Source organism: Pseudorca crassidens, chromosome 8 (assembly GCF_039906515.1).
Source record: "Pseudorca crassidens isolate mPseCra1 chromosome 8, mPseCra1.hap1, whole genome shotgun sequence".
Lineage (NCBI taxonomy): Eukaryota > Metazoa > Chordata > Mammalia > Artiodactyla > Delphinidae > Pseudorca > Pseudorca crassidens.
Genome location: NC_090303.1, coordinates 11,525,009 through 11,548,539, shown reverse-complemented (window position 1 = coordinate 11,548,539; position 23,531 = coordinate 11,525,009). Strand labels below are relative to the sequence as shown.

General features: G+C 46.2%; 1 protein-coding gene and 1 pseudogene across 2 annotated transcripts in view; both read left to right on the top strand.

Annotated features, from left to right (window-relative positions):
- The window catches only part of BLVRA (biliverdin reductase A), a 55,832-nt gene that overhangs the window by 14,363 nt on the left and 17,938 nt on the right, over positions 1 to 23,531 (top strand). For both annotated transcript variants that reach the window (XM_067745828.1, XM_067745827.1), the window contains exons 3-4: positions 18,682 to 18,803; positions 22,097 to 22,216. In XM_067745828.1, coding sequence (XP_067601929.1) covers positions 18,682 to 18,803; positions 22,097 to 22,216 — 242 coding nt within the window. The remainder of the gene's footprint in view (positions 1 to 18,681; positions 18,804 to 22,096; positions 22,217 to 23,531) is intronic.
- Positions 6,467 to 12,253, top strand: LOC137229531 (homocysteine-responsive endoplasmic reticulum-resident ubiquitin-like domain member 2 protein pseudogene; annotated as a pseudogene).

The following is a 23,531-nucleotide window of genomic DNA, read 5'->3' as shown; positions in this document are numbered from 1 at the left end:
CCGTCCCAGACATTTTTGGTGAAAGCATATTGATTGAAAAACACGCACACCTAAAAGTTGAGAATTATGTTTTATTCTGCTGACTTACGGAGGACTTAAGCCCGGGATATAGCCTCTCGGGAAACTCTGAGGGACTGCTCCAAAGAGGTAAGGGACAAGCCAGGATATATAGGGTTTTTTGCCCCCCAAAAAACCCCCAGGCAATTGGAACATCAAAAAATTACTGTTAAAGGAAAACAGACATCTCAAGTTAATGAAGTTATCACTTTTCTATGTATGGGAAGATGCGAGAGTCTAGGCTTATTGAAATCATTCCTTTGATAGGCACCTTAGCTATCTAGGGTGCCGAAGAGCAGGAGCCTGCTCTCTCCCATCCTGAGTCCCCTCAGGATGCACCTCGGGGGCACCTGCAGTGGCTGAGGGCTTGGTGGCCTCAACAGCCTTTCTTTACTGAAATGTCCACACTCTGAATTGCAGACTCTGCCGCCTGTTCAGACCCTGTACCACCTCCCTGATTACCTCCTGGACCAGCGGCACTGTTGGGCTCATTTCTACTCGATCTTTCCCATCAATATTTCCAACTGCTTTAGTTTTTACTTTCTTCAGAACAAAGCAACACATGAGGTCTTGTCGAGCTATTGTAATCCTATTTTTCTCATTCCCTTCAGAAACTCATCTTTAATTGTTTTTTGATATAATTCAAAAAGGTACGTGCACCCCTATGTTCATAGCACTATTCACAGTAAACAACCTAAATGTCCATTGACAGAGGAATGGATAAAGAAGATGTGGTGCATATATACAATGGAATACTACGCGGCCATAAAAAAGAACGAAATAAGGCCATTTGCAGCAACGTGGATACAACTAGAGATTATCATACTAAGTGAAGTAAGTCAGAAAGAGAAAGACCAATAGCATATGATATCACTTACATGTGGAATCCAAAATATGGCACAGAGGAACCTATCTACAGAACAGAAACAGACTCACAGACATAGAGAAGAGACTTGTGGTTGCCAAGGGGGAGGGGTGGTGAGGGAGGGCTGGACTGGGAGTGTGGGATGAGCAGACGCAAACTATTATATCTGGAATGGATAAACATAAACAACAAGCACAGGGAACTCGTCAATATCCTGTGGTAAACCGTAATGGAAAAGACCATAAAAAAAGAATGTAGATATGTGTAAAACAAAAAAGATAGCTTTTAAAAAGTTTAGTTTTGTAATAATGTCAATACACAGACCTAGTGCAAAACTCAAAAGGTATACACAAGACGTTAAATAGTCAAAAGCGAGTCTCCCAGGTCCCCCATCCCCCCAGCCTCCTCCACCCCAGGGCTGGCCTCTGTTAACCATTTTCTGGGGCCTCTGCCGCCTTATCTGAAGGCCCTGTAACTCACTCTAATTCTCATGTCCTTGGAAGTTGTGAAAAAAAAGAGTAAAAACTTAGCATTAACATTAAGCTCATAGAACCTGGCCTGGTAAGAATTCTATCAATCATCAGCCACCCCTTCTGTTCTGTAATTTTGACCTTTCCTTTGGTGCTTTTTTTTTTTTTTCTTTTTTCGGTACCCGGGCCTCTCACTGTTGTGGCCTCTCGTTGCGGGGCACAGGCTCCGGACGCGCAGGCTCAGCGGCCATGGCTCACGGGCCCAGCCCCTCCGCGGCATGTGGGATCTTCCTGGACCGGAGCACGAACCCGCGTCCCCTGCATCGGCAGGCGGACTCTCAACCACTGCGCCACCAGGGAAGCCCCTTTGGCGCCTTTTCTCTCTCAACCTTTTAAAAATATTCCCAGACCTTGGGTCCCCCTCTAACTATTCTGCCTTAAACACCCTGTGACCACCTTCTAGTGGTGGTGGTCACCCTTCTCACTACCCTCTCCTGTCTCATCCCAGGGCAGCCTGACGTGGTCCTCACTGCTCCAGTAAAACTTCTCAGAGCTCTCTCTCTGGAAGTGATCCCTCCCTCCTGTGAATTTCCATCACCCTTCTTTTGTTACCTTCCATCCTTTGACTTGGAGCAGAACCGTCTGTGTGCCCTGTTCATCTTCGCACCCCCATAGCAGCTGGCAGGATGCCTCCAACACCGCGTGTCCTCACTCTGGCAGTTGACTAAATGATGGGATGAGTCAGAGACAGTTGAGTCATCTTGTGATGCATTCCAGAGCTTGGGTGGATCAGTAGAAACGTAGAGGAAGGAAGACTTGCAGAGACTTGAGGCTGGCTGGAGAGGGAGGGAGGAGCGGGGTCTCAGCCGTAATCAGCCCTTTGGTCTCAGAGGATTTGTCCAGTGCAGGAATGACTCCCAGGATTTCCAGCACGTCAAGCTGGGTGCCTGACAGAATTTGCAGAGCCACTGGCCTTTGCCCGGAAGTTCAGAGCACAGCCAGTCAGGTGGGGTGGGTGGTTGGAATCAAGCACAGAACGTGATGATCCAGGTCAGGGAGGGACGGCCAGGTGGAAATGCCCAGTTTGCATTTCTTCCTGGGACTGGAGCTTGGAGGAGAGGATGGCTCGTAGCGCGTGATGTGGGAGACTTCAGCATAACGGTGGTCCTGGAAACCTTAAGAGTGCGAGACACCCCTCCCCCACTCTGGGAACACGGGGAAAAGAGAAGAACAGAGGGACAGGCTTGAGCACTGGGGAATGTGCAACGCTAGGGCGCAGGATGAAGTGTGAGAAGGAAACCTCGCCGTGAGACGAGGGAAGACAGGGAAGGAGCGAATTTAAAGAAGGTCCCCTTAAGTGTCAAATACGAGTTGAGGTCCAGGAGAATGCCGCTGAGGGAAGGCCCTTGAACTTGGCAGTGAGAAGATCTGAGATGCCCTGTGATAGGGCAGAGAGGTGTGGTAGTGAAAACCAGCTTACAGTTGGGCTAGAAGGGTGAGTGGAGGAAGCAGATGCGGCCCTGGGGATATGAGCAGCCGGCTGATCTGGGGGCAGTGGACACGCCACAGGCAGGGACAGAGCGCACTGAAGACCAGGTGGCAGAGGCTGCCCAGCTCTGTAGCCGGAGCCCTAGGACAGGAGCAGCGAGTAAGCCCAAGGCTGTACAAACTGTAGAGTGCTCATCTGCTCAGAGCATCCCTCGGATTTTTATATCCATTTTAAGTGTTTGTATCTTGGATAACATGCATTCACATGATTGAAAATTTTAAAGAATTTAGAAAAAAAAAAAGATTTACTCTGGGAAGACCTCTTCTCTCCCAGCTACTCTGTTACGCTCCCAGGTGGCCAGTGCTACTGGTTTCTTGGCTATCCTTTCAGAGAGATTCTAAACATATACAAGTATTTTTTCCCTTCAGCTGCCTCGCCCCCTTGTTTTTTTTTTACACAAACTAGAGCACACATCTTACACTGGTCTGTATTTTGCTTTTCTCAGCCAACAATATATCTTGGAGATCAGTCTCTTCCAATACATAAAGAACTTCCTTGTTCTTTTTTATAGCTGTGTAGCATACCATAATTATATAACCAGTCTGCTATTAACAACATATACATTATTTTCAGTCTTTTGCTGTTACAAGCAAGGCTGCAATAAACCTGGGTCATTTTACTTGCATATATGCTTTAGAAATGGATTTCTCTGAGCAAAGAATATTTGTGTGATAAACATTTCCAAGTTGCTCTCCACAAAGGTTGTCTGTTTTTCTCTCCCTCTGGCAACATACGAATATGCCTGTCTTCCCAGGCCAGCCAGTGTGTTATCAAACTCACTGATTCTTGTAAACAAGTGAAAAACAGGTTGTCCTTCCTGACTATTTGAAATCTTCATACCCCCTCCTGGAGTGGAAACCCAGCACCTGCCCTCAAACCTCCCACCTTGAAGTTCTATAGTGATTTTACATTTTCTTCTACTCTCCTCACCTCAGAATAATTTTTTTTTCCTGAGTTGGCAGTGCATGTGTTTTTTTGTTTTTGTTTTTGCGGTACGCGGGCCTCTCACTGTTGTGGCCTCTCCCGTTGCGGAGCACAGGCTCCGGACGCACAGGCTCAGCGGCCATGGCTCACGGGCCTAGCCGCTCCGCGGCATGTGGGATCCTCCCGGACGGGGGCATGAACCCGTGTCCCCTGCATCGGCAGGCGGACTCTCAACCACTGCGCCACCAGGGAAGCCCCCATCCATTTACTTTTAATCTATATGTGTCTTTATATCTAAAGTGGACTTCTTGTAGACAACATATAGTTAAGTCTTGTTTTTTAATCCACTCTGACAATCTTTATCTTTTAACTGATGCATTTAGACCATTAACATTCAAAGTGATTATTGATGTAGGTGAATTAATATTTGTTACTGTTTTCTATTCATTGCCTTTGTTCTTTGGTCCTGTTTTTCTCTTCCACTCTTTTTCTGCCTTTTGTGATTTAAATTGAGCATGTTATATGATTCCATTTTCTCTTTTTTCTTAGCATATTGGTTATACTTCCTTTTTTTATTGGTTGCTCTAGGGCTTGCAATATACAACTAATCCAAGTCCACTTTCAAGTAATAACTATACCATTTTACAGATAGTGTAAGTACTGTAAAATAACATAATAATTCCATTCCTCCTTCTTGTCCTATGTATGTATCACTGCTGTTACACATTTCACTTATGTATAAGCATACATAAGCATATAAATACATACCTAAAGTATATACATAAGCGTAAATAATTGAATACTTTGTTGCTGTTATTATTTTATTGTTATTTAGATCAATTAAGAATAAGAAAAATAAAGTTTTTATTTGACCTTCACTTAATCCTTCTTCCTTTCTTTAGGTAGACGTGAGTTTCTGACCTGTATTATTTTTCTTCCTCTCTAAAGAAATCCTTTTAACATTTCCTGCAAGATAGGTCTACAGGCAACAAACTCCCTCAAATTTTTGTTTGTCTGAGAAAGTCTTTATTTATTCTTCACTCTGGAAGGATAATTTCACAGGGTACAGAATTCTAGGTTGGTAGTTTTTTTTCTCTCAACACTTTAAATATTTCACTCCACTCTCCTCTTGCTTGCATGGTTTTTGAGGAGAAGTTGGATGTAATTCTTATCTTTGTTCTTCTGTACGTAAGGTTGATTCCCTCTGGCTTTTGTTTTTTTCTCCTTTTTTTGGCTGCATCACACGGCATATAGGATTCTAGTTCCCTAATCAAATTTGCGCCCCGTGCAGTGGGAGCATGGAGTCTTCAACACTGGACCACCAGGGAAGTCCCGTCTCTCTGGCTTCTTTCAGGATTTTTTTCTTTATCTTTGCTTTTCTGTAATTTGAAAATGATATGCCTAACATCATTTTGCGGGGGGTGGGGGGGGTATTTATCCTGTATGGTGTTCTCTGAACTTCCTGGACCTGTGGTTTGGTGTCTGACATTAATTTGGGGAAATTCTTAGTCATTACTGTTTCGAGTATTTCTTGTGTTCTTTTCTCTCTTCTCTTTCTGGTGTTCCCATTACATGTATGTTACACCATGTGTAGTTGTCCCACAGTCCTTGGATATTCGCTTCATTTATTCAGTCTCTGTTCTCTTTGCTCTTCAGTTTAGGGGGTTACTATTGAGATATCCTCAATTTCAGAGATTCTTTCCTCAGCCATGTCTACTCTGCTAATAAGCCCATAAAAGGCGTTCTTTGTTTCTGTTACATTGTGTTTGATCTCTAGCATTTCTTCTTCATTCTGTCTTAGAATTTGCGTCTCTCTGCTTACATTGCCCATCTGTTCTTGTATGTTGTCTGCTTTATCCATTAGACCCTTAGCATAGTAATCATAGTTGTTTTAGATTCCCAGTCTGGTAAATCCAACACTCCTGTTATGTCTGGTTCCGATGCTGCTCTGTCTCTTCAAATTGTGTTTTTTGTCTTTTGCTATGGTTTGTCATTTTTTTCTTGATCGCCAGACATGATGTATCATGTAAAAGGAGCTGCTGTAAATGGGCCTTTAGTCATGTGGTGGTGAGATATAGGGGAAGGGGAAGCATTCTCCGGACCCGTGATCAGGTCTCAGTCTTATAGTGAGCCTGTGCCTCTGGACTGAGAACCACACAAGTATTTCTCAGTTGTTTCTTTTCTTCTTCCCCTCTTAGGTGGGAGAGTATGGCTAGAGTGGGCTAGAGTTGGGTGTTTCCCTTCTCCCAAATGGAATTCTAGAGTAGTCTGGAGTTTTGTACAGTGGACCCTTACACAACACCGGGGTTAGAGATGCTGACCCTCTGTGCAGTTGAAAATCTGCCTGTAACTTACCGTCGGCCCTCCATATACACAGGTCTGCACCCACGGATTCAACCAGCCGCAACTGTGTAGTACTGTAATATTTACTTTTTAAAAAAATCCATGTGTAAGTGGACCTGCACTGTTCAAATGCATGTTGTTCAAGGGTCAACTGTTTTTCCCTTCCCTGCAGTCAGTTAGGGTCTGATAATTCCCCAGCACGTTAGGGTCTGGTTAGCTAGTTTCCTGTGAGGGCAGGCCTCATTAGGAAGAACGGGCATGCTCTGGTATATTTCAGAGTGGTGCTTTTTCCCCACTCCTGCTGGAAGCACAGGGGGAAACATCTCCAGTATTTACTGTGGGAACCTGGTCAAGCTCTTGGAGGTAAATCTTACAAAAATGAGAGGGTCTCCCCGTGACTGGGTCCCCCTGGAGTTTTTAGGTCTCCAAGTTGTCCACACTGAGCCCCCAGCAGCTCATCCATTACAGTTCAGGCTTTCCTACTCGTTCTGGCGTCTGGTTCCCGTGGTCGTTTCTACTCTTGAACCTCTGCTCTGCTAAGTTATTCTCTTCATTAGTCCCTCTGTCTCTCCAATCTTGGGGGCAGTGGTTTGCCTTGTGTCCTCACCTCTCTTACGGATCCTGGAAGACTTAGTTTTAGTTAGTTTTTCAGTCTGTTTAGCTGCTTACCCATTATCAGGATGAAGTGGCAACTTCCAAGCTCTTTCCATGTGCAGTGGGAAACCAGAAGCCCTCACCTCTTTGATTTGCAGTTTCCTTTCAGAACATGCCTTGAAGAAGCCTCATGTCAGATGAGCAGGTGCAGGTAAAATGGTCTATCTAGCAAAGTCATTTTTCTCAAAAACAAAGTTCTTTCGCACAGACGAACTCAGCTGTTACTATGTCAGCATTTTCACCCATATCTTGTCCCTTTGTGTCAGTTTTGCAAAGGAATGTCGTGTAAACCAAACTCAGAAGCACTTTCAGTCTGACACCATGCCAGCCAGGTTTTGTACACAAGTTTGTGTGTATTGTTAATTACTAAAATAGAAAAAGTAACTTGGCTTCTTACGATAATGAAGCTGTTTCTTAACCTCATGGCTCTTCTAAAGCTAATAGAAACTTATGTTCCTGGTTATTTTCTGGAATGTAGTAATTTAGTAGTTAATCTTAGGAATACTGTATAGATTCAGCCTCATAAGGAGATTGCTTGTTTCCTTTTTTGGGTGAAAGAAGAAACAAATATTTGATCAGGCGTGTGTGTTTGGGCTGTTACAGTACAGATTTCTCTAAAGACTGTCTTTCTGCTTTTCGTATATGAGACTGTCAACAATTAAAAGTAAAAGGGTAAACTTGTAACCCAGAAGGTACTAACAGGGCTAAATGGCCTGTTGTCAGTTGGGCATTGTGGCCTCTCCTTCCCACACTCTCCCTGACTCAAGGAAGACAAGCCTGGAACTGCACTGCCCACTGGTCCATTTCACGTGTGACGTTGGCCAGTTAGAAGCAGACTTGGGAGATTTGGAAGGCCGAAGAAAGAGAGACTGTTATTGAGAGAGCACAGTTGCTTCTTCCCAGCTGCAGGCTGAAAAAGGCCGCAGATGCTTTCCCCGAGGTCTTGGCGTCCAGGCAATCTCTTGAGAATGACTTGCTTCAGTACGGCAGGGAGATGGTCAGTGATGGCTTCTCTGGCTTTAGCTCCCCAGTGGTGGCAATGGTCATGTAACCCAGAGGTCCCCAACCCCGGGGCCGCAGACCAGTACTGGTCCATGGCCTGTTAGGAACCGGGCCACACAACAGGAGGTGAGTGGCGGGCAGACGAGTGAGTGAAGCTTCATCTGCTGCTCCCCATCACTCCCCATCATTCCCCATCACTCCCCCATTGCTCCCCATCACTTCCCATCACTCCCCATCACTCCCCATCGCTCTCCTGTCACTCCCCATCGCTCCCTATCACTTCCCATCGCTCCCCCATCGCTCCCCCATCACTCCCCCATCGCTCCCCATCACTCCCCATCGCTTCCCCATCACTTCCCCATCGCTTCCGCATCGCTCCCCCATCACTCCCCCATCACTCCCCATCACTCCCCCATCGCTCCCCCATCACTCCCCATCACTCCCCATCACTCCCCCATCGCTCCCCCATCACTCCCCATCACTCCCCATCACTTCCCCATCACTTCCCCATCACTCCCCATCACTCCCCATCACTCCCCATCACTCCCCATCACTTCCCTACCACTCCCCCATCGCTCCCCCATCGCTCCCCATCACTCCCCCATCGCTCCCCCATCACTCCCCATCACTCCCCATCACTTCCCCATCACTTCCCCATCGCTCCCCATCACTCCCCCATCGCTCCCCCATCACTTCCCCATCACTCCCCATCGCTCCCCCATCACTCCCCCATCACTCCCCATCGCTCCCCCATCACTCCCCCATCACTCCCCATTGCTCCCCCATCGCTCCCCATTGCTCCCCCATCACTCTTCATCGCTCCCCATCATTCCCCATCACTTGCATTACTGCCTGAACCACTCCCACCCACTGTCCATGGAAAAACTGTCTTCCATGAAACCAGTCCCTGGTGCCAAAAAGGTTGGGGACCGCTGATATAAGCCTCTAATTCCCCGTGTTAAAACTCTGTGCTTAGAACACATTGAATGCTTTCTCTTTTCCAGACTGAATCCTGACTGGTACCTTGAGGGGTTTATGAGTAACCTGACTGGTACCTTGAGGGGGTTATGAGTAAGTTGTGGAACAACAGTAGTACAAAGTCTGGGAGAGAGGAGGTGGAAGTAACCTGTTGGAAGGTTCTCATGTGTGAAATGGTACGATGTTATCTTAAGGCGGGCTGTGCTAAGTAAAATATGTATCATATAAAGGCCTTAATAAACCACTAAAATTGTTACAGCTACTAGCCACCGGGTGAGATTAAATGGAATCATTGGCAATACTTTATTCATCTGAAAAGAAGTCAGAAGAAGAGGGAAAGAAGCACAGATTGGACAGATAGAAGACAACAAGACAGTAGATTGGAGCCCAACCATATCCGTAATCATAGGGTAAATTGTTTAAACACTTCACTGAAAGGCAGAGATTGTTAGACTGAATAAAAAGCGAGACCTGACAATATGCTGCCTACAGGAAACTCACTTCAGATATGAAAGCACACATTGGTTAAAAGTGAGGGGTTGGGGAAAAAAATGTACTATGCTAACACAAATCAGCGGAAACTGGGAGTAGATTGATGATATCAGACAAAATAAATTTCAGGGCAAAAAATACTACCAGGAATAAAAGTGGTCATTTCAGAATGATAAAGTGGTTAATTCATCAAGACACCATAACCACCCTAACAATTTATATTCCTGACAATAGAGCTTTGAAATACATCAGTCAGAAAGTGATAGAACTGTAAAGAGAAATACACAAATCTACAATTATATTCAGGGATTCTAGTACCGATCAATGATTGATAGAACAAGTAGACAGAAAATCAGTAAGTATATAGAAGACTTGAATAACATCATCTACCAACTTGATCTAACAGACCTATGGGACAGTCCAGCCAACAACAGTAGAATACACATTCTTTTTAAGTGTGCTCAAAACATTTACCAAGACAGACCATATTCTGGATCATAAAACATGTTTTTAAAAATTTAAGGGTTCAGGGCTTCCCTGGTGGCGCAGTAGTTGAGAGTCCTCCTGCCTATGCAGGGGACACGGGTTCGTGCCCCGGTCCGGGAAGATCCCACATGCCACGGAGCGGCTGGGCCCGTGAGCCATGGCCGCTGAGCCTGCGCGTCCGGAGCCTGTGCTCCGCAACAGGAGAGGCCACAACAGTGAGAGGCCCGCGTACCGCAAAAACAAACAACAAACAAACAAAAAATTGAAGGGTTCAAATCATTTAAAGGATGTTCTCTGACTGATATTTCTCTGGAATTAAATGAGAAACCCGTAGTAGAAAAATATCTGGAAAATCCCTAAACATCTGGAACTAAATAACGTACTTCTGAATAATCCATTGACCAAAGAGTTCATCACAAGGGAAATTAGACGGTATCGTTAACTGAATGAAAATGAAATGATGACACTTCCCAGTTTGGGGGGTACAGCTAAAGCACTGCCATCACATACAGGGAAATTTATAGCACTAATAACTGGTTTCGAAAAGAAGGAAGTTTTTGAATGAATAACTTAAATTCCCAACCTCAGAGTTTTTTTTAAAAAGAGCATATTAAACCCAAAACAAGCAGAAAATCTGAAGTAATAAGGATAAGAGCAGAAATCAACGCAATAAGGAAACAAAAAACAATCAAGAAAATCGGTGAAACCTAAAGAGAGTCTTTTGGGGTTTTTCTGAGATCATTAGAATCGATAAAACTCTAGCCAGGCTGCTCAGGGAAAAAGAGAGAGAAGACACAAATTACCAATATCAGAAATGAGACAGAGGACATTACTGCAGATTCTACAGAGACTTAAAGAATAATAAGAGAATACTGTGGATACCTTTATGGCTAGGAAAGAGTAATTTAGATGAAATGGGCATATTCCTTGAAAGACTCAGACTTCCTAAGCACTTTGAAAAAGAAGTGGCAACCTGAATGTATATATATTCCAACTATACCTATTAAATAAATAGTCTCTGTAGTTGAAACCTTTCCACAGAGAGGAATTCTGGATTGAAGAAGCAGGCTGCTCTGATGTGAACTGCTTATAGAGAGAGGCATTTGTCAGGAACTTCAGGTGGCGTCTAAGAGCTCTCCATCCCACAAGCATAAGGAACTGAATTCTGCGGACAACCACATGAGCGTGGAAGAGAACCCTGGGCTCTGGATGGGGACGTAACCTGCCAGCTCCTGACTGCAGCCTAGGAAGACCCTGGGCAGAGGACTCCGTTAAGCCACATTCAGATTCCAGACCCTCAGCAACTGTGAGATAGTAAATTTGACAAAGGATCAGAGCGCTCAACTTGGGCAGACTCCTTCCTGATCATTTGCCACCGAAAGATGATCAGAAAACAAAATGAGTGGCATATGGTTTATCGTTTGTGTATGTTTCGTGAACTCATCCCAGTACTCCAAACCCAGTGCCAACAGAGAAAGCCATGAGACGCCAGCCTCCAGCAGCAACTCCAGTCCAAATGATTCAAGATCAGCCCCTCCTTCATCCAGTCAAGAAATCGTGTCTAGAGCTGCCAGTTCTTCCTCAGAAAGACTGAGACAACACACGCTTCCACAAGCACAGATGGATTCCCATACAGTTACCTGTTTCCACACGTAATACAAAGAAACGTAGACAACCGGTTTCTCGGGCAAACTGTTCCAGCTAGACTGCCAGTGTATCTTGCTTTTAGTCCATTGCAGGTACTGTGGTGGCAAACATGTGTATGCTCGTTAGTAATATGTGATATTTCGTACAATGTCAAGCTGCCGTTTCAGCTCAGGCCACATTGAATGCCAACCCAGCCCAAACTACTGCTTCATAGCCTCTACATTGGCACCTGTTCCTGGAGAATAATCACCACCGGCTCCAAACTCAGCGGTCCAAGAAAGCTAACCCCTGAATGAGAATGCTAAACAAAGATGTCAGTTTGAGGCCGGCTGGATTGGATGTACAGGTCCTCACGAGCTGCAGTTCTCTTTAGCATTGTGTATTTCTTTTCTTCCTTTAGTCAATTTATACGGTAATGGGAGCCACAGAAAGCTGGATGATTTCCTGTTAGGCATGAGGAGGTCAGCCGCAGGCTCCCTGCAATAGTGCCAAGTTAAGGATGATGGGAAACAAGTAAACAATCTAAAGCTTCAAGAAGTGGGTCATTTTATGAATGATGGGCTTGGCGATGAGGGCGGGAGTGGGGAAGGTGCAGGTGAAGAAGCCAGTGCAATTCAAAGACCTGGATTAATGGTTTCGGCTTGATCTTATCACCGCCTTCTTTACTTCACTAATGCCAGAGGGCCACCCGCTGTCAAGAGTTAGGCTTGAAAAACCATGCCAGCTGGAAAGGAGGGTTTGACTTTAGGAAAATGTTTAAACAGTAGTGTAATTTAAAAGTATATATGAGGGCTTCCCTGGTGGCGCAGTGGTTGAGAGTCTGCCTGCCAATGCAGGGGACACGGGTTCGTGCCCCGGTCCGGGAGGATCCCACGTGCCGCGGAGCGGCTGGGCCCGTGAGCCATGGCCGCTGAGCCTGCGTGTCCGGAGCCTGTGCTCCGCAACGGCAGAGGCCACAATGGTGAGAGGCCCGCATACCAAAGGAAAAAAAAAAGTATATATGAGTATAAAACCTTTTTATTATCATGAGATTTTTTTCCTTTAAGCTCATACGTATGAATATTGTAAGCACAAATGGATTACTAATTGTATGATTTAAAAAAAAAGACTAACAGAACATAGTGTTACAATATTGGTCTTCCAGATTTTATTCATTTCAACTATGTCTATTATCCCAAGACAGACATATTTGTGGGTCTTACTTCTTTAAAGAGCTGCTTCATATATAAATTTCTATAGTTGTAGATTGACCATTCAGTATGTAATTTAATATATTATCTATTTTCTATGAATTATTCTGAAAGTTTCAAATGAATGATCTCACAGTGTTTAGTAAAGAATGTTATTTACCTAAAATGTGCTAGTAGCAACTGGCCCAGCCTTAAAGCCAAGAAACTTATCAGTAATCTTAACTTTATTGGATAAAGGAAACCTATTTTAAGGGCATGTATTATTCCATCAGTTGGAATTCATACCATAAAGAAAAAGCAGTTCTTTAGTAGAATTAACAGTCATATAAAATGTTCTATACAGGCAGTAAAAAGGGAATACTTTTATAGAATCAGAAATACTAGAAATAATTTGGCATTACAAGAAAAGAGAATTACAGACCAGTAACTCTCATGAACACAGATGCAACCATTTTTAATAAGATTTTAGCAAATAGAATCAACAGCATATATAAAGGATAATACATTATGACCACGTGAGGTTTATCCTGGGAATGAAAGGTGTCACTATATCAACAGACTTTAAGAAAAAAATCACACAATCATCTCAATAGACATAGAAAAAGCACTTGACAAAATTAGACCATTTATGCCTTTAAAAATATAAGCAAAATATGAATAAAAGGAAATATCCACATCCTGATAAAGCGTATCTACAAAAAATTCTATAGCTAAGATAATTCTTCTTGGTGAAAAGACCAAATGCTGTCCTCTAAGATTAAAACGTGAGCAAGAATGTCTGCTCTTGGGGCTTCCCTGGTGGCGCAGTGGTTGAGAGTCTGCCTGCCAATGCAGGGGACACGGGTTCGATCCCTGGCCTGGGAGGATCCCACATGCCACAGAGCAACTGAGCCTGCGCTCTGGAGCCTGCGGGCCACAACTGCTGAGCCCGCCAGCCACGGCTGCTGGGGCCCGTGCACCTGGAGCCCGTGCTCTGCAACAAGAGAAGCCACGACAATAAGAGGTGTGCACACAGCAACGGAGACCCAACACAGCCAAAAATAAAAACAGGTAGATAAGTAAATTTATTTAAAAAAAAAAAAAAGAATGTCTGCTCTTGCTACTCCTATTCAAAATCATACTGGAGTCCCACCCAGTGCAATCAGGCAAGAAAAATGAATAAAACACATACAGATTGGAAAGGAAGAAGTAAAACCGTCTCTGTTCACATCTGACTCTGTGGTCTATGCAGAAATCTAATGGAATCTACAAAAAAGCCGCTAGAAGTAATAAGTGAGTTCAGCAAGGTTACAAGATGCCAAGTCAGTACACAGAAATCAACTGTATGTCTGTATACTCACAATGAACAACTGGAGATGGAAGGTTAAAAAAATACTATTTATAATAGCACTAAAAATCATTAAAAAAAAACAAGTATAAATCTCACAAAATATGTGCTAAATCCATATACTGAAAACGACAAAATGAAAGAAATCAAAGACCTAAATAAATGGGGAGATGTACCACATTCATGGATTAGAAGATTCATTATTGTGAAAATGTTGGGCTTTTTCTCAAACTGATCCATATATTCAACATAATACCATTCAGAATCCTGGCAGGAATTTTTATTTTATTTCATTTTATTTTATTTATTTAATAATTGACAAACTGAGTCTAAAATTTATATGTAAAGGCAGGAGAACTATAATTTTGGAAAAGAAAAAGTTGGTGGATTCACAGTAATGGACTCCATACTTACCATAAAACTATAGTGATCAGACAGTTTCCTTTTGTACAAAGGCACAAAGGCATTTCAATAGAAAAAGGATGGTCTTTCTCAATAAATCATATTGGAACAGTTGGATATCATATGCGAGAAAAAAAAAAAAAAGAAACTTGATGGCTTCCAGAGAAGAAGGCACATGAGCTGGGTTTAAAGTCCTGGTACATTTAAATACAGGGCTGGCATAGCCCTGCCTAGTTGTAGATAGTTGATACAGCCTGTGGAATGAATACATACACTAGCAGCTGCCTCTCTGCTCTAAAAAGATGTTTTTAAGAAACTGATTCATACCTTACTCCATGTGGAAGAATTAATTCAGAACATAAACTATAAAAGTAACTAAGGGGCTTCCCTGGTGGCGCAGTGGTTGAGAGTCCGCCTGCCGATTCAGGGGACACGGGTTCGTGCCCCGGTCCGGGAGGATCCCACATGCCGCGGAGCGGCTGGGCCTGTGAGCCATGGCTGCTGGGCCTGCGCGTCCGGAGCCTGTGCTCCGCAGCGGGAGAGGCCACAACAATGAGAGGCCCGCGTACCGAGAAAAAAAAAAAAGAATCTGTGGTGTGCTCTTGCCTAGCTTCTGAACACGTGCCCACTGAGCCTTTAGAGAGTAACAGCTAATGTCAAGCAGGTAGAAGACAATAAAGTTTTCATTATTTTATTATATGTGAACCTCCTAGTGGGTGGCAGGGTGATTAAAACTTTCTATGGCCTGATTTATTTAAAAAAAAAAAAAAAAAAGTAACTAAGGACTTCCTTGGTGGTGCAGTGGTTAAGAATCCTCCTGCCAATGCAGGGGACATGGGTTCGACCTCTGGTCTGGGAAGATCCCACATGCTGCGGAGCAACAAAACCCATGTGCCACAACTACTGAGCCTGCACTCTAGAGCCCACAAGCCACAGCTACCAAAGCCTGCGTGCCCTAGAGCCCACATACCGCAACTACTGAGCCCTTGCGCCACAACTACTGAAGCCCGCACACTCTAAGGCCTGCATGCCACGACTGCTGAGCCCACGTGCTACAACTACTGAAGCCCGCGTGCCTAGAGCCCATGCTCTGCAACAAGAGAAGCCACCACAGTGAGAAGCCCGTGCACCACAACGAAGAGTAGCCCCCGCTCGCCACAACTAGAGAAAGCCCGTGTGCAGCAACAAAAACCCAACGCGGCCAAAAAAGAAAGAAAAAAGTAACTAAAACTAAAGTAAGCTAAAACTGTGAATCTTAAACTATAAAATGTCTAAAAGAAAACATAGAAGAAAATGTTTGTGACACTGGAGTAGCCAGAAGAATGATCCATTAAAAAATTTTTTTGATAAGTTGACTTCATCAAAATTAAGAACTTGAGCTCCTAAAAAGTCACTCTTAAGAAAATGAAAAGACAAACTACAGACTAGGAAAAGTTGTTTGCAAATTACGTATCTGACAAATGAATTGTATTAAAAATATATAAAGAACTCTAAAAACTCAATAAGAAAATAACCCAATAAAAAGTGGCAAAAGATTTGAACAGACACTTTCCCAGCAAAGATTTATAGACGGCAAATAAGCACACGAAACAGTGCTCAACATCACTAGTCGTTAGGGAAATGCAAATAGAAACCTCAGTGAGAGACCACAACACGCCTGTCATAATGGCTAAAACAAAAAGGAGAAAACCTGGTAATACCAGGTGCTGGTGAGAATGCAGAACCTCTGGACCTCTCAGACATCAGTGGCGAGAATGCAAAACAGTATAGGTGTAAAGGTACACTTTGGAAAAACTCAGTTTGCCAGTTTCTCATAAAGTTAAGCCTACACTTGCCATATGACACAGCAAACTCATACCCAGGTATTTACCCAAGTTTGAGAACTATGCTGACACAAAAAGTAGGACGTGACTATCTATAGCGGCTTTATTCATAATTGAATTACGAATTCATTTGAACTGGAAGCATCAGAAATGTCCTTCAACTGCGAAATGGATAAACAAGCCATTATGACTAGTACTTAGTAATAAAAAGAAATGATGGATACATGCAACAACATAGGTGAAAAATGCATTGTGCTAGGCAGAAGATAGACTCAGACTACATATCGTATGATTTCATTTATATGACATTCTAGAAAAGGCAAAACTCTTGGGATGGTAAACAGATCAGTGGTTGCCTGGGGTTGGGTAGGGGTTGACTACAAAGGGGCGCAGGTAATTTTGGAGGGGGTGATAGAACTGTTCTGTATCCTTTGTTATTTTTTTTAATTGGAGTATAGTTGATTTACATTGTTTTAGTTTCACGTGTACGGCAGAGTGAATCAGTTATACATATGCATGTATCCACTCTTTTTTTTATTTAGATTCTTCTCCCATATAGGCCATTATAGAGTGTTGAGTAGAGTTCCCTGTGCTACACAGCAGGTCCTTATTAGTTATCTATTTTATATATAGTAGTGTGTATATGTCAATCCCAGTCTCCCAATTTATCCCTCCCCACCCTTATCCCCTAGTAACCATAAATCTTCTTCCTACATCTGTGACCCTACTTCTGTTTTGTAAATAAGTTCATTTGTTCTATATCTTGACTGTGGTAGGTATATGAGTTTATGTTGGTCAAAACTCATAGAACTGTACACTAAAATGGGTGGGTTTTATTATATGCCAAAAAAAAAAAAATCTGATAGTATCAGGAAAAGCTTCATAGAGTGTAAGATGCCCAAGTCTTAAAAGCTTTGAAGGTGTGGACAGTGGGGAGAAGCTCGTTCCAGGCAAGGGGAACAGGATTTGCAAAGACTTAGAGGGAGCAAACAGTCATGTGTGTTCTGCGTACTTTGAAGTTGTTTGGAAGGTCAGAAGCCTAAAGTTACACAGTGGGGGAGTTGACCAGAAGGCGTTGCTGGAGAAGCAGGCTGGAGCTGAGTTGTGAAAGGCCTTATGTGTTTGGTAAAGAATGTGGACTTGGATTTTTTTTTTTCCCTTTAGTTGGTGTCCTACAAACTGTCCTACAGTTTGGGCTGCTGTAATAAGGTACCACAGAAATTTCTCTCTCGCAGTTCGGGGTCTGGAAGCCTGAGATCAGGTTGAGATCTGGCGGGAGGGGTACCCTTCTGGGCTGCAGACTACGGACTCCTCAGCCCGTCCTCACATGAGCGGAGAGCAGGGAGAGGAGGCATGCTCTCTCGTGACTCTTAGAAGGGCACCAACCCCATTCATGCAGGCTCCACCCTCATGACTTCATCTCATCCTAATTACCTCCCCAAAGCCCTATCTCCTACTACCATTATATTGGGGGACAGAGTTCCCACTTCTGGGGGGGACATAATCATTCAGTCTGTAACAGCTGGGAAAATGAAGGGCTTTAATCGGGGTGGGGGGGACTTAGTTTTCGTCTGAAGCATCTCCTCTGGCAGGCCTGGGGACCACACATGGGAAGGGTGAGACCAGGTGGTGATTTGTCACGTCGTCAGGCAGGAGGCAAACAAGTCCTGGGCCAAGACTAGAGCAGTGGACGCACGAAGAGGGGTGGGAAATGGTGACACCCAGATGACAAAGGTGAAAGAAAGGGGCTAGATGCTAGCGGCTGGGGAGACAATGGAGTTTCTATGCTTGGAGACATCCAAGAAGAACTAGGTTTGAAGGATGTGTAGAGATAATTTTTATCAGTTTGGATTATAGTGAGTTGCTGTATAACTTGAAAAAGTCGACTTGATTTTTCATTATAATACTGTATGCAGCCAGTCTCCAGCAGTGTACCTGAATAATGAGTAAGCTGCCACAGTAGGGTGGGAGTGACACTGGTTGGAACCCAGAAAGCCATAGTGAGGAGTCTGAGTAAGGTGACTGTAGCTGGTACCCATGGGCCCTGTCTGCCCACATCTCACTGAGCAGCTGTGGCCTCTGAGTGACTCCCCACTGTATCAGATTCGCACATCCACTGGAGGAGGGATTCGGGGAGGACAGAGGTGCCAAACTAGGACTGGGTATGGCTTAAAGAGGAAGATCTCTCATCCTGGGGGAGGTGGCAGTAGAAGTGGAGAGCCTTTTCCGTGGACGACACAGGTCAGAGCACGCACAGAAATGTTCTGGGGGGAGCTGACTCCTCTCCGAGCCTGCATTTCAGGGAGCGTCTCATCCCCCCCCCCCCTTACCTGCTGCAGCTTCCTGTGTGCTCTGGGTTGGCTCCTTGCTTGTCTGGACCCTGACTGGTCCTGCCCGCATGTCTTTGTTTCGCTGCGCTTTGCTAGACGCCTGGACCGTTTTTAAACCCCACCTTGACCCCTTGTGTTTCAGCCCGAGAGGAAGTTTGGCGTGGTGGTGGTAGGCATCGGCAGAGCTGGCTCCGTGCGGATCCGGGACTTGCGGAATCCACACGCTTCCTCGGCGTACCTGAACCTGATGGGCTTCGTGTCCAGGTGGCTTTCTTTGCTTTGTGCCTTGTAATTCACGGCAAGCCCGGTGAGATGGGTTAGGCCTTGGGCCACGCGGCTCCTCCAGACGCAGGAGAGAGCGAGCCAGCTCCAGGGTCATTCCAGGGAACCGTGCAGGATCAGCCCCACAAGATCACAAGTTTGGACAGGTCTGGGAGCTGAAGAGTAACTAGACCTGCAGCTGGGATGTACAGTGAGTCAGCCCAGCGTACCCGAATAGTGAGCGTGACCACCCTCAGCTCCTCCGTAGAGGGGACCGCCGTCAGACACAGGGGAGATGAACACAGGGCCTGACGGTTACTGAAGGGGCACAGTGAACACATGGGGGTTGTCCTGAATGAAGGCTTTAGGTTGATACATCAGTTACCATGTAACTGTCACATCAGTTACCATGACAGCCATCCATGCAGGGCCCTGGGCTTTCCAAGCCTGACCAACTATTTGACGTAGATGTCAACCCACTTGACAGATAAAGAAGCTGAGCCGGGCTTCCCTGGTGGCGCAGTGGTTGAGAGTCCGCCTGCCGATGCAGGGGACACGGGTTCGTGCCCCGGTCCGGGAGGATCCCACGTGCTGCGGAGCGGCTGGGCCCGTGAGCCGTGGCCGCTGAGCCTGCGCGTCTGGAGCCTGTGCTCCACGACAGAAGGGGCCACAACAGTGAGAGGCCCGCGTACCGCAAAAAAAAAAAAAAAAAAAAAAGAAGCTGAGCCACAGAGAGGTTAAGTAATTTGCCTGAGGTCACACAGCTGGAAAAATCTAAGAACTAGATGTCAGCGCAGGTCTATCTGATTCCAAAGCCCATCTTTTAAACACCATGTGTTCTTTTCCCCTTTGATAATTCTGAGCCCCGCTTTTAAGGAGTATCACTTTTCTCCTGTAACTCAAAACCAAACTTTTCAGCGCGTTTCTTCTTCCCTGCCCCACCCTCAGCTCCTTCCTCCACCTGACCACTTCCTCACAAACACACCATTCACCAGACTAACACCCTGTAACATCATTTATCAATAGTCATTGGGAACTAGAGGTAGGCCCTGTGTCGGCAGGTGATGCGGTAGAGGGCAAGTCAGGCACGTGTCTGCTTCCTAGTGCTTTAGAGAAATCAACTAAATGTCAATATTTAAACAGAGCGTAAGTAACTATCCTGACGGTCCACGTAGAAGTTCTTTCAAATTTTAATTTATGGGACCTGCTTTCTTCCAATTTGCCTCTCTCAAAACCTGGCCTTTCCTTAAGGATTTAAAGTGGCCACACTAAGGTGACCCAGAAGTGCTGGGAATCTGCCCTTGGTCAGTCTTCCCCTGCCAGTAAGGTTCTAAGGGAGGGCTTCCCTGGTGGCACAGTGATTAAGAATCTGCCTGCCAGTACAGGGGACACGGGTTCGAGGCCTGGTCTGGGAAGATCCCACATGCCACGGAGCAACTAAGCCCACGCGCCACAACTACTGAGCCTGCGCTCTAGAGCCCGCGAGCCACAACTACTGAGCCCGTGTACCTAGAGCCTGTGCTCTGCAGCAAAAGAAGCCACCGCAGTGGGAAGCTCACACACCACAACGAAGAGTAGCCCCTGCTTGCCACAACTAGAGGAAGCCCACGGGCAGCAACAAAGACCCAACGCATCCAAAAATAAATAAATTAATTGATTTTTAAGAGAAGATTCTAAGGGAGCAGCACAAATGGGAGGCTTGACATTACGATCAGCCGGCACCGTTCTCCTGCTGCTCCCGTGCCTGCGGCTGGGATCGTGCACGACACGGGCTCCGGGCTGAAATGGGGTCTCTGCTCCTCTTGCAGCCCCGCCACCTGCTCCCCCTGCAGCCCCGCCCTCGGCAGCTGACGCCGAGACTCTGCAGTGGGAATGCCCAACCTACCCAGGTCCCTCGGGAGGACGGCCAGCTCCCCTCCGTCCCTGCTTTACCACAGCCCTGCTGTTAGTACACTGTCCCCTTCTCACGAGCCCTGTTCCTCACGACCTGCCTAAGTCCTGTCACCTCCCCGGGAAGCCTCTCCTGAAGCCCTGAAACTTGGGGTTCCTTGCCTTCCTTGACGCTTTCACCTGTGCCCCCGGCTCGGCATTCCTCCTGTTACTCTCGTGGTGGTGTTATAGGTGTGTACGTGTCTTCCTCCCTCTAGCTGACTGAGCTCACTGCAAGTCCGGGGGACTTACGGGGGAGTAAGTCCCCACATACTCCCTACGGGGAAGGCACACAGGAGACAAGCGGGGAGCATTGGTCACACTGAGCCGTGTAGGTCGGTGGTCCCCACAGGAAGAAGCCCGCCGCCATGTCCTTCCGCAGCCACGCTTCCCCAGAGGCGCTCTGGCTCCTGCTCGGGTGGAGCTGTGAGCTGGCCCGAGCCTCCCGCCGGCTGCCCCATCTCCTCTGTGGCAGCCGCCGTTGGAGGACTGCTGCTCTCCAGCCTCTGCTCTGGGGCAGCGTGCAGACAGCCAGGGCTCCCAGCTCTCCTGAGGCGGGGGTCCTTCTGCATGTGTAGGAGCCGGGACGCTCAGCTCCCGTCCTGCCTCTGCTGCTGGTTAGCCGTGGAGCCCCTGCCTCTCGGGGCTTTGTCAGATCGGCTGTAAATGAGGCAGTGACGCCCACTTTCCACTTGACCATCACAGGCCATGAAGGAGCTTGAAATCACACGGCCGTTTGCCCCTTAAAGGTGTTAAGTGTCTTGGATTTGGATTAGGTTAGGCAGTCCTGGTGTTTGGCCAAGTGCTTGAAGTTGGCAGTGACCGTGGAGATCGTGTCTAATGAGATTACGGGAGATCAGTTCTTTTTTTTTTTTTTCTTTGCGGTACGCGGGCCTCTCACTGCTGTGGCCTCTCCCGTTGCGGAGCACAGGCTCCGGACGCGCAGGCTCAGCGGCTGTGGCTCACGGGCCCAGCCGCTCCGCGGCATGTGGGATCCTCCCCGACCGGGGCACGAACCCGCGTCCCCTGCATCGGCAGGCGGACTCTCAACCACTGCGCCACCAGGGAAGCCCGAGATCAGTTCTTTTTATCCTAGAGATGAAGTAATGCAAAGACTCCCGTGTCATGTGGGCTGTTAGCGGTGGTGTCGGCACTCGATGCCACGTCCCCGACTTCACCCCAGAGGCCGTGTTTCTCGCTGCGCGCTGAAAAATGCCGTGGAAGTGGGAGGCAGGAAGTTCATTGCTTCATTTCCAAAAGTCGATCACCAGGACGTTGTTGGGGGATGGGGAGAAGGATGGCGCTCATGTGTTCTCAGCCGATGTTCTGCCTACTCTGAGCTCCACTTGTCTGTTCCTCTCAAATAGACGAGAGCTGGGGAGCACTGATGGGGTGCCGCAGATTTCTTTGGAAGATGCTCTTTCCAGTCAAGAGGTTGAGGTTGCTTATATCTGCAGTGAGAGCTCCAGCCACGAGGACTACATCAGGTGGGTGTTCAAGTCCTTGCGTTGCACAGTAGTGCGGGACGTTCAAGATGCCTGGGCAGGCTGACTTCTAGCAAAGGGGTCTTAATTAGTGATGGGAGGAACTACATTGGATCCATGACCTTTAAAAATTGTCAGAATTTGAACTCTCACTCTGGGTTATAAATGTATAAGGACATGAAAAATATTGTAGAACTAATATTTATTTAGTACACCATAACTTAAAACATTAGAAACATTAACAATTAAAGTATCTTATTTCTTCGTAAAAAACTTACTGAGTGTGGTTTGAACAGCGCCTGCCTTTTTCTGGTGGTTTAACTTAGCCACCATCTTTTCTGTGCCTTGGAGAATTGCCATAGTCCTTTCAGTTTCCAACATTTTGTCCTTTGCCCTTTCAACAACATGAAATCTCTGAGAAGGTCTCTAGGAGTTGCTTTAATAGGAAGAGTTTTGGCCACGAGATGAGTAAGGAGATAGTGGTGGCATCAGAGTGGGGAGATCGCATTATTCGTAGAGCAGGAGATGTGAAGTGTTCCCCCGCCCCACCTTTGAATGCAGAGCCTAGAGCCCCCCAAGCATTTGGTAGGACTGAGCCTGGAAGGAGAAGCCGCACTCAGGACCTGGCAGTTGACAAGGCAGGGCCAGCCGCCCCCAGAATCTCAGCTTCCCTTCTGGGTCCTTACATCAAACTACAGCTGCTTCCACCATGCCGTTCCCCAGAGTCAGCTGCCCCCTGTTTATCAGGCCCACTCTGAGTGTGGACAGAAACACCTTTCTGTGGTTCCCCTTAAACTTCTGTGGCACCAGAGGGTATGTCCTTAACAAAGTGATCATGTAATTCCCATGCTTATCAATGTTTGTTTCCGAGAATATCTAGAGAATAAAATCCAGACTTCTGAGCACAGCACTCTGCATCCTTTACATCAGGCTCCCAGCCACTCGTAGGACCTAGTTTTCCCTCCACTCCCTGTAGCCCACTCCCCTGCCATGCTGAAATGCTGAAATTCACACCACGTCCCAGTGGACAACGCCCCATAAACACCCAATCCCCTGCATATGCTGCTCAGAGTGAAACATCCTCATCCCCTGGCACCTGGAAAATGCCTGTTGATACTTCAAGACCCAGTTCAGAGCCTTAGTGAGATCTTTTCCGATTGCCTCAGGCACAGCTGGCTGCCGTGGGTTTTTATTTGTAGCTGTCACGTGGTAATAGGCAATTTCCCTGCTAACATGGCTGTATTTCTCCTCCAGAGTAACTGGTACATAGTAGCTGGTTGAATACGTGAGTAGACGAATGGGTGAGTGTTCAGATGAA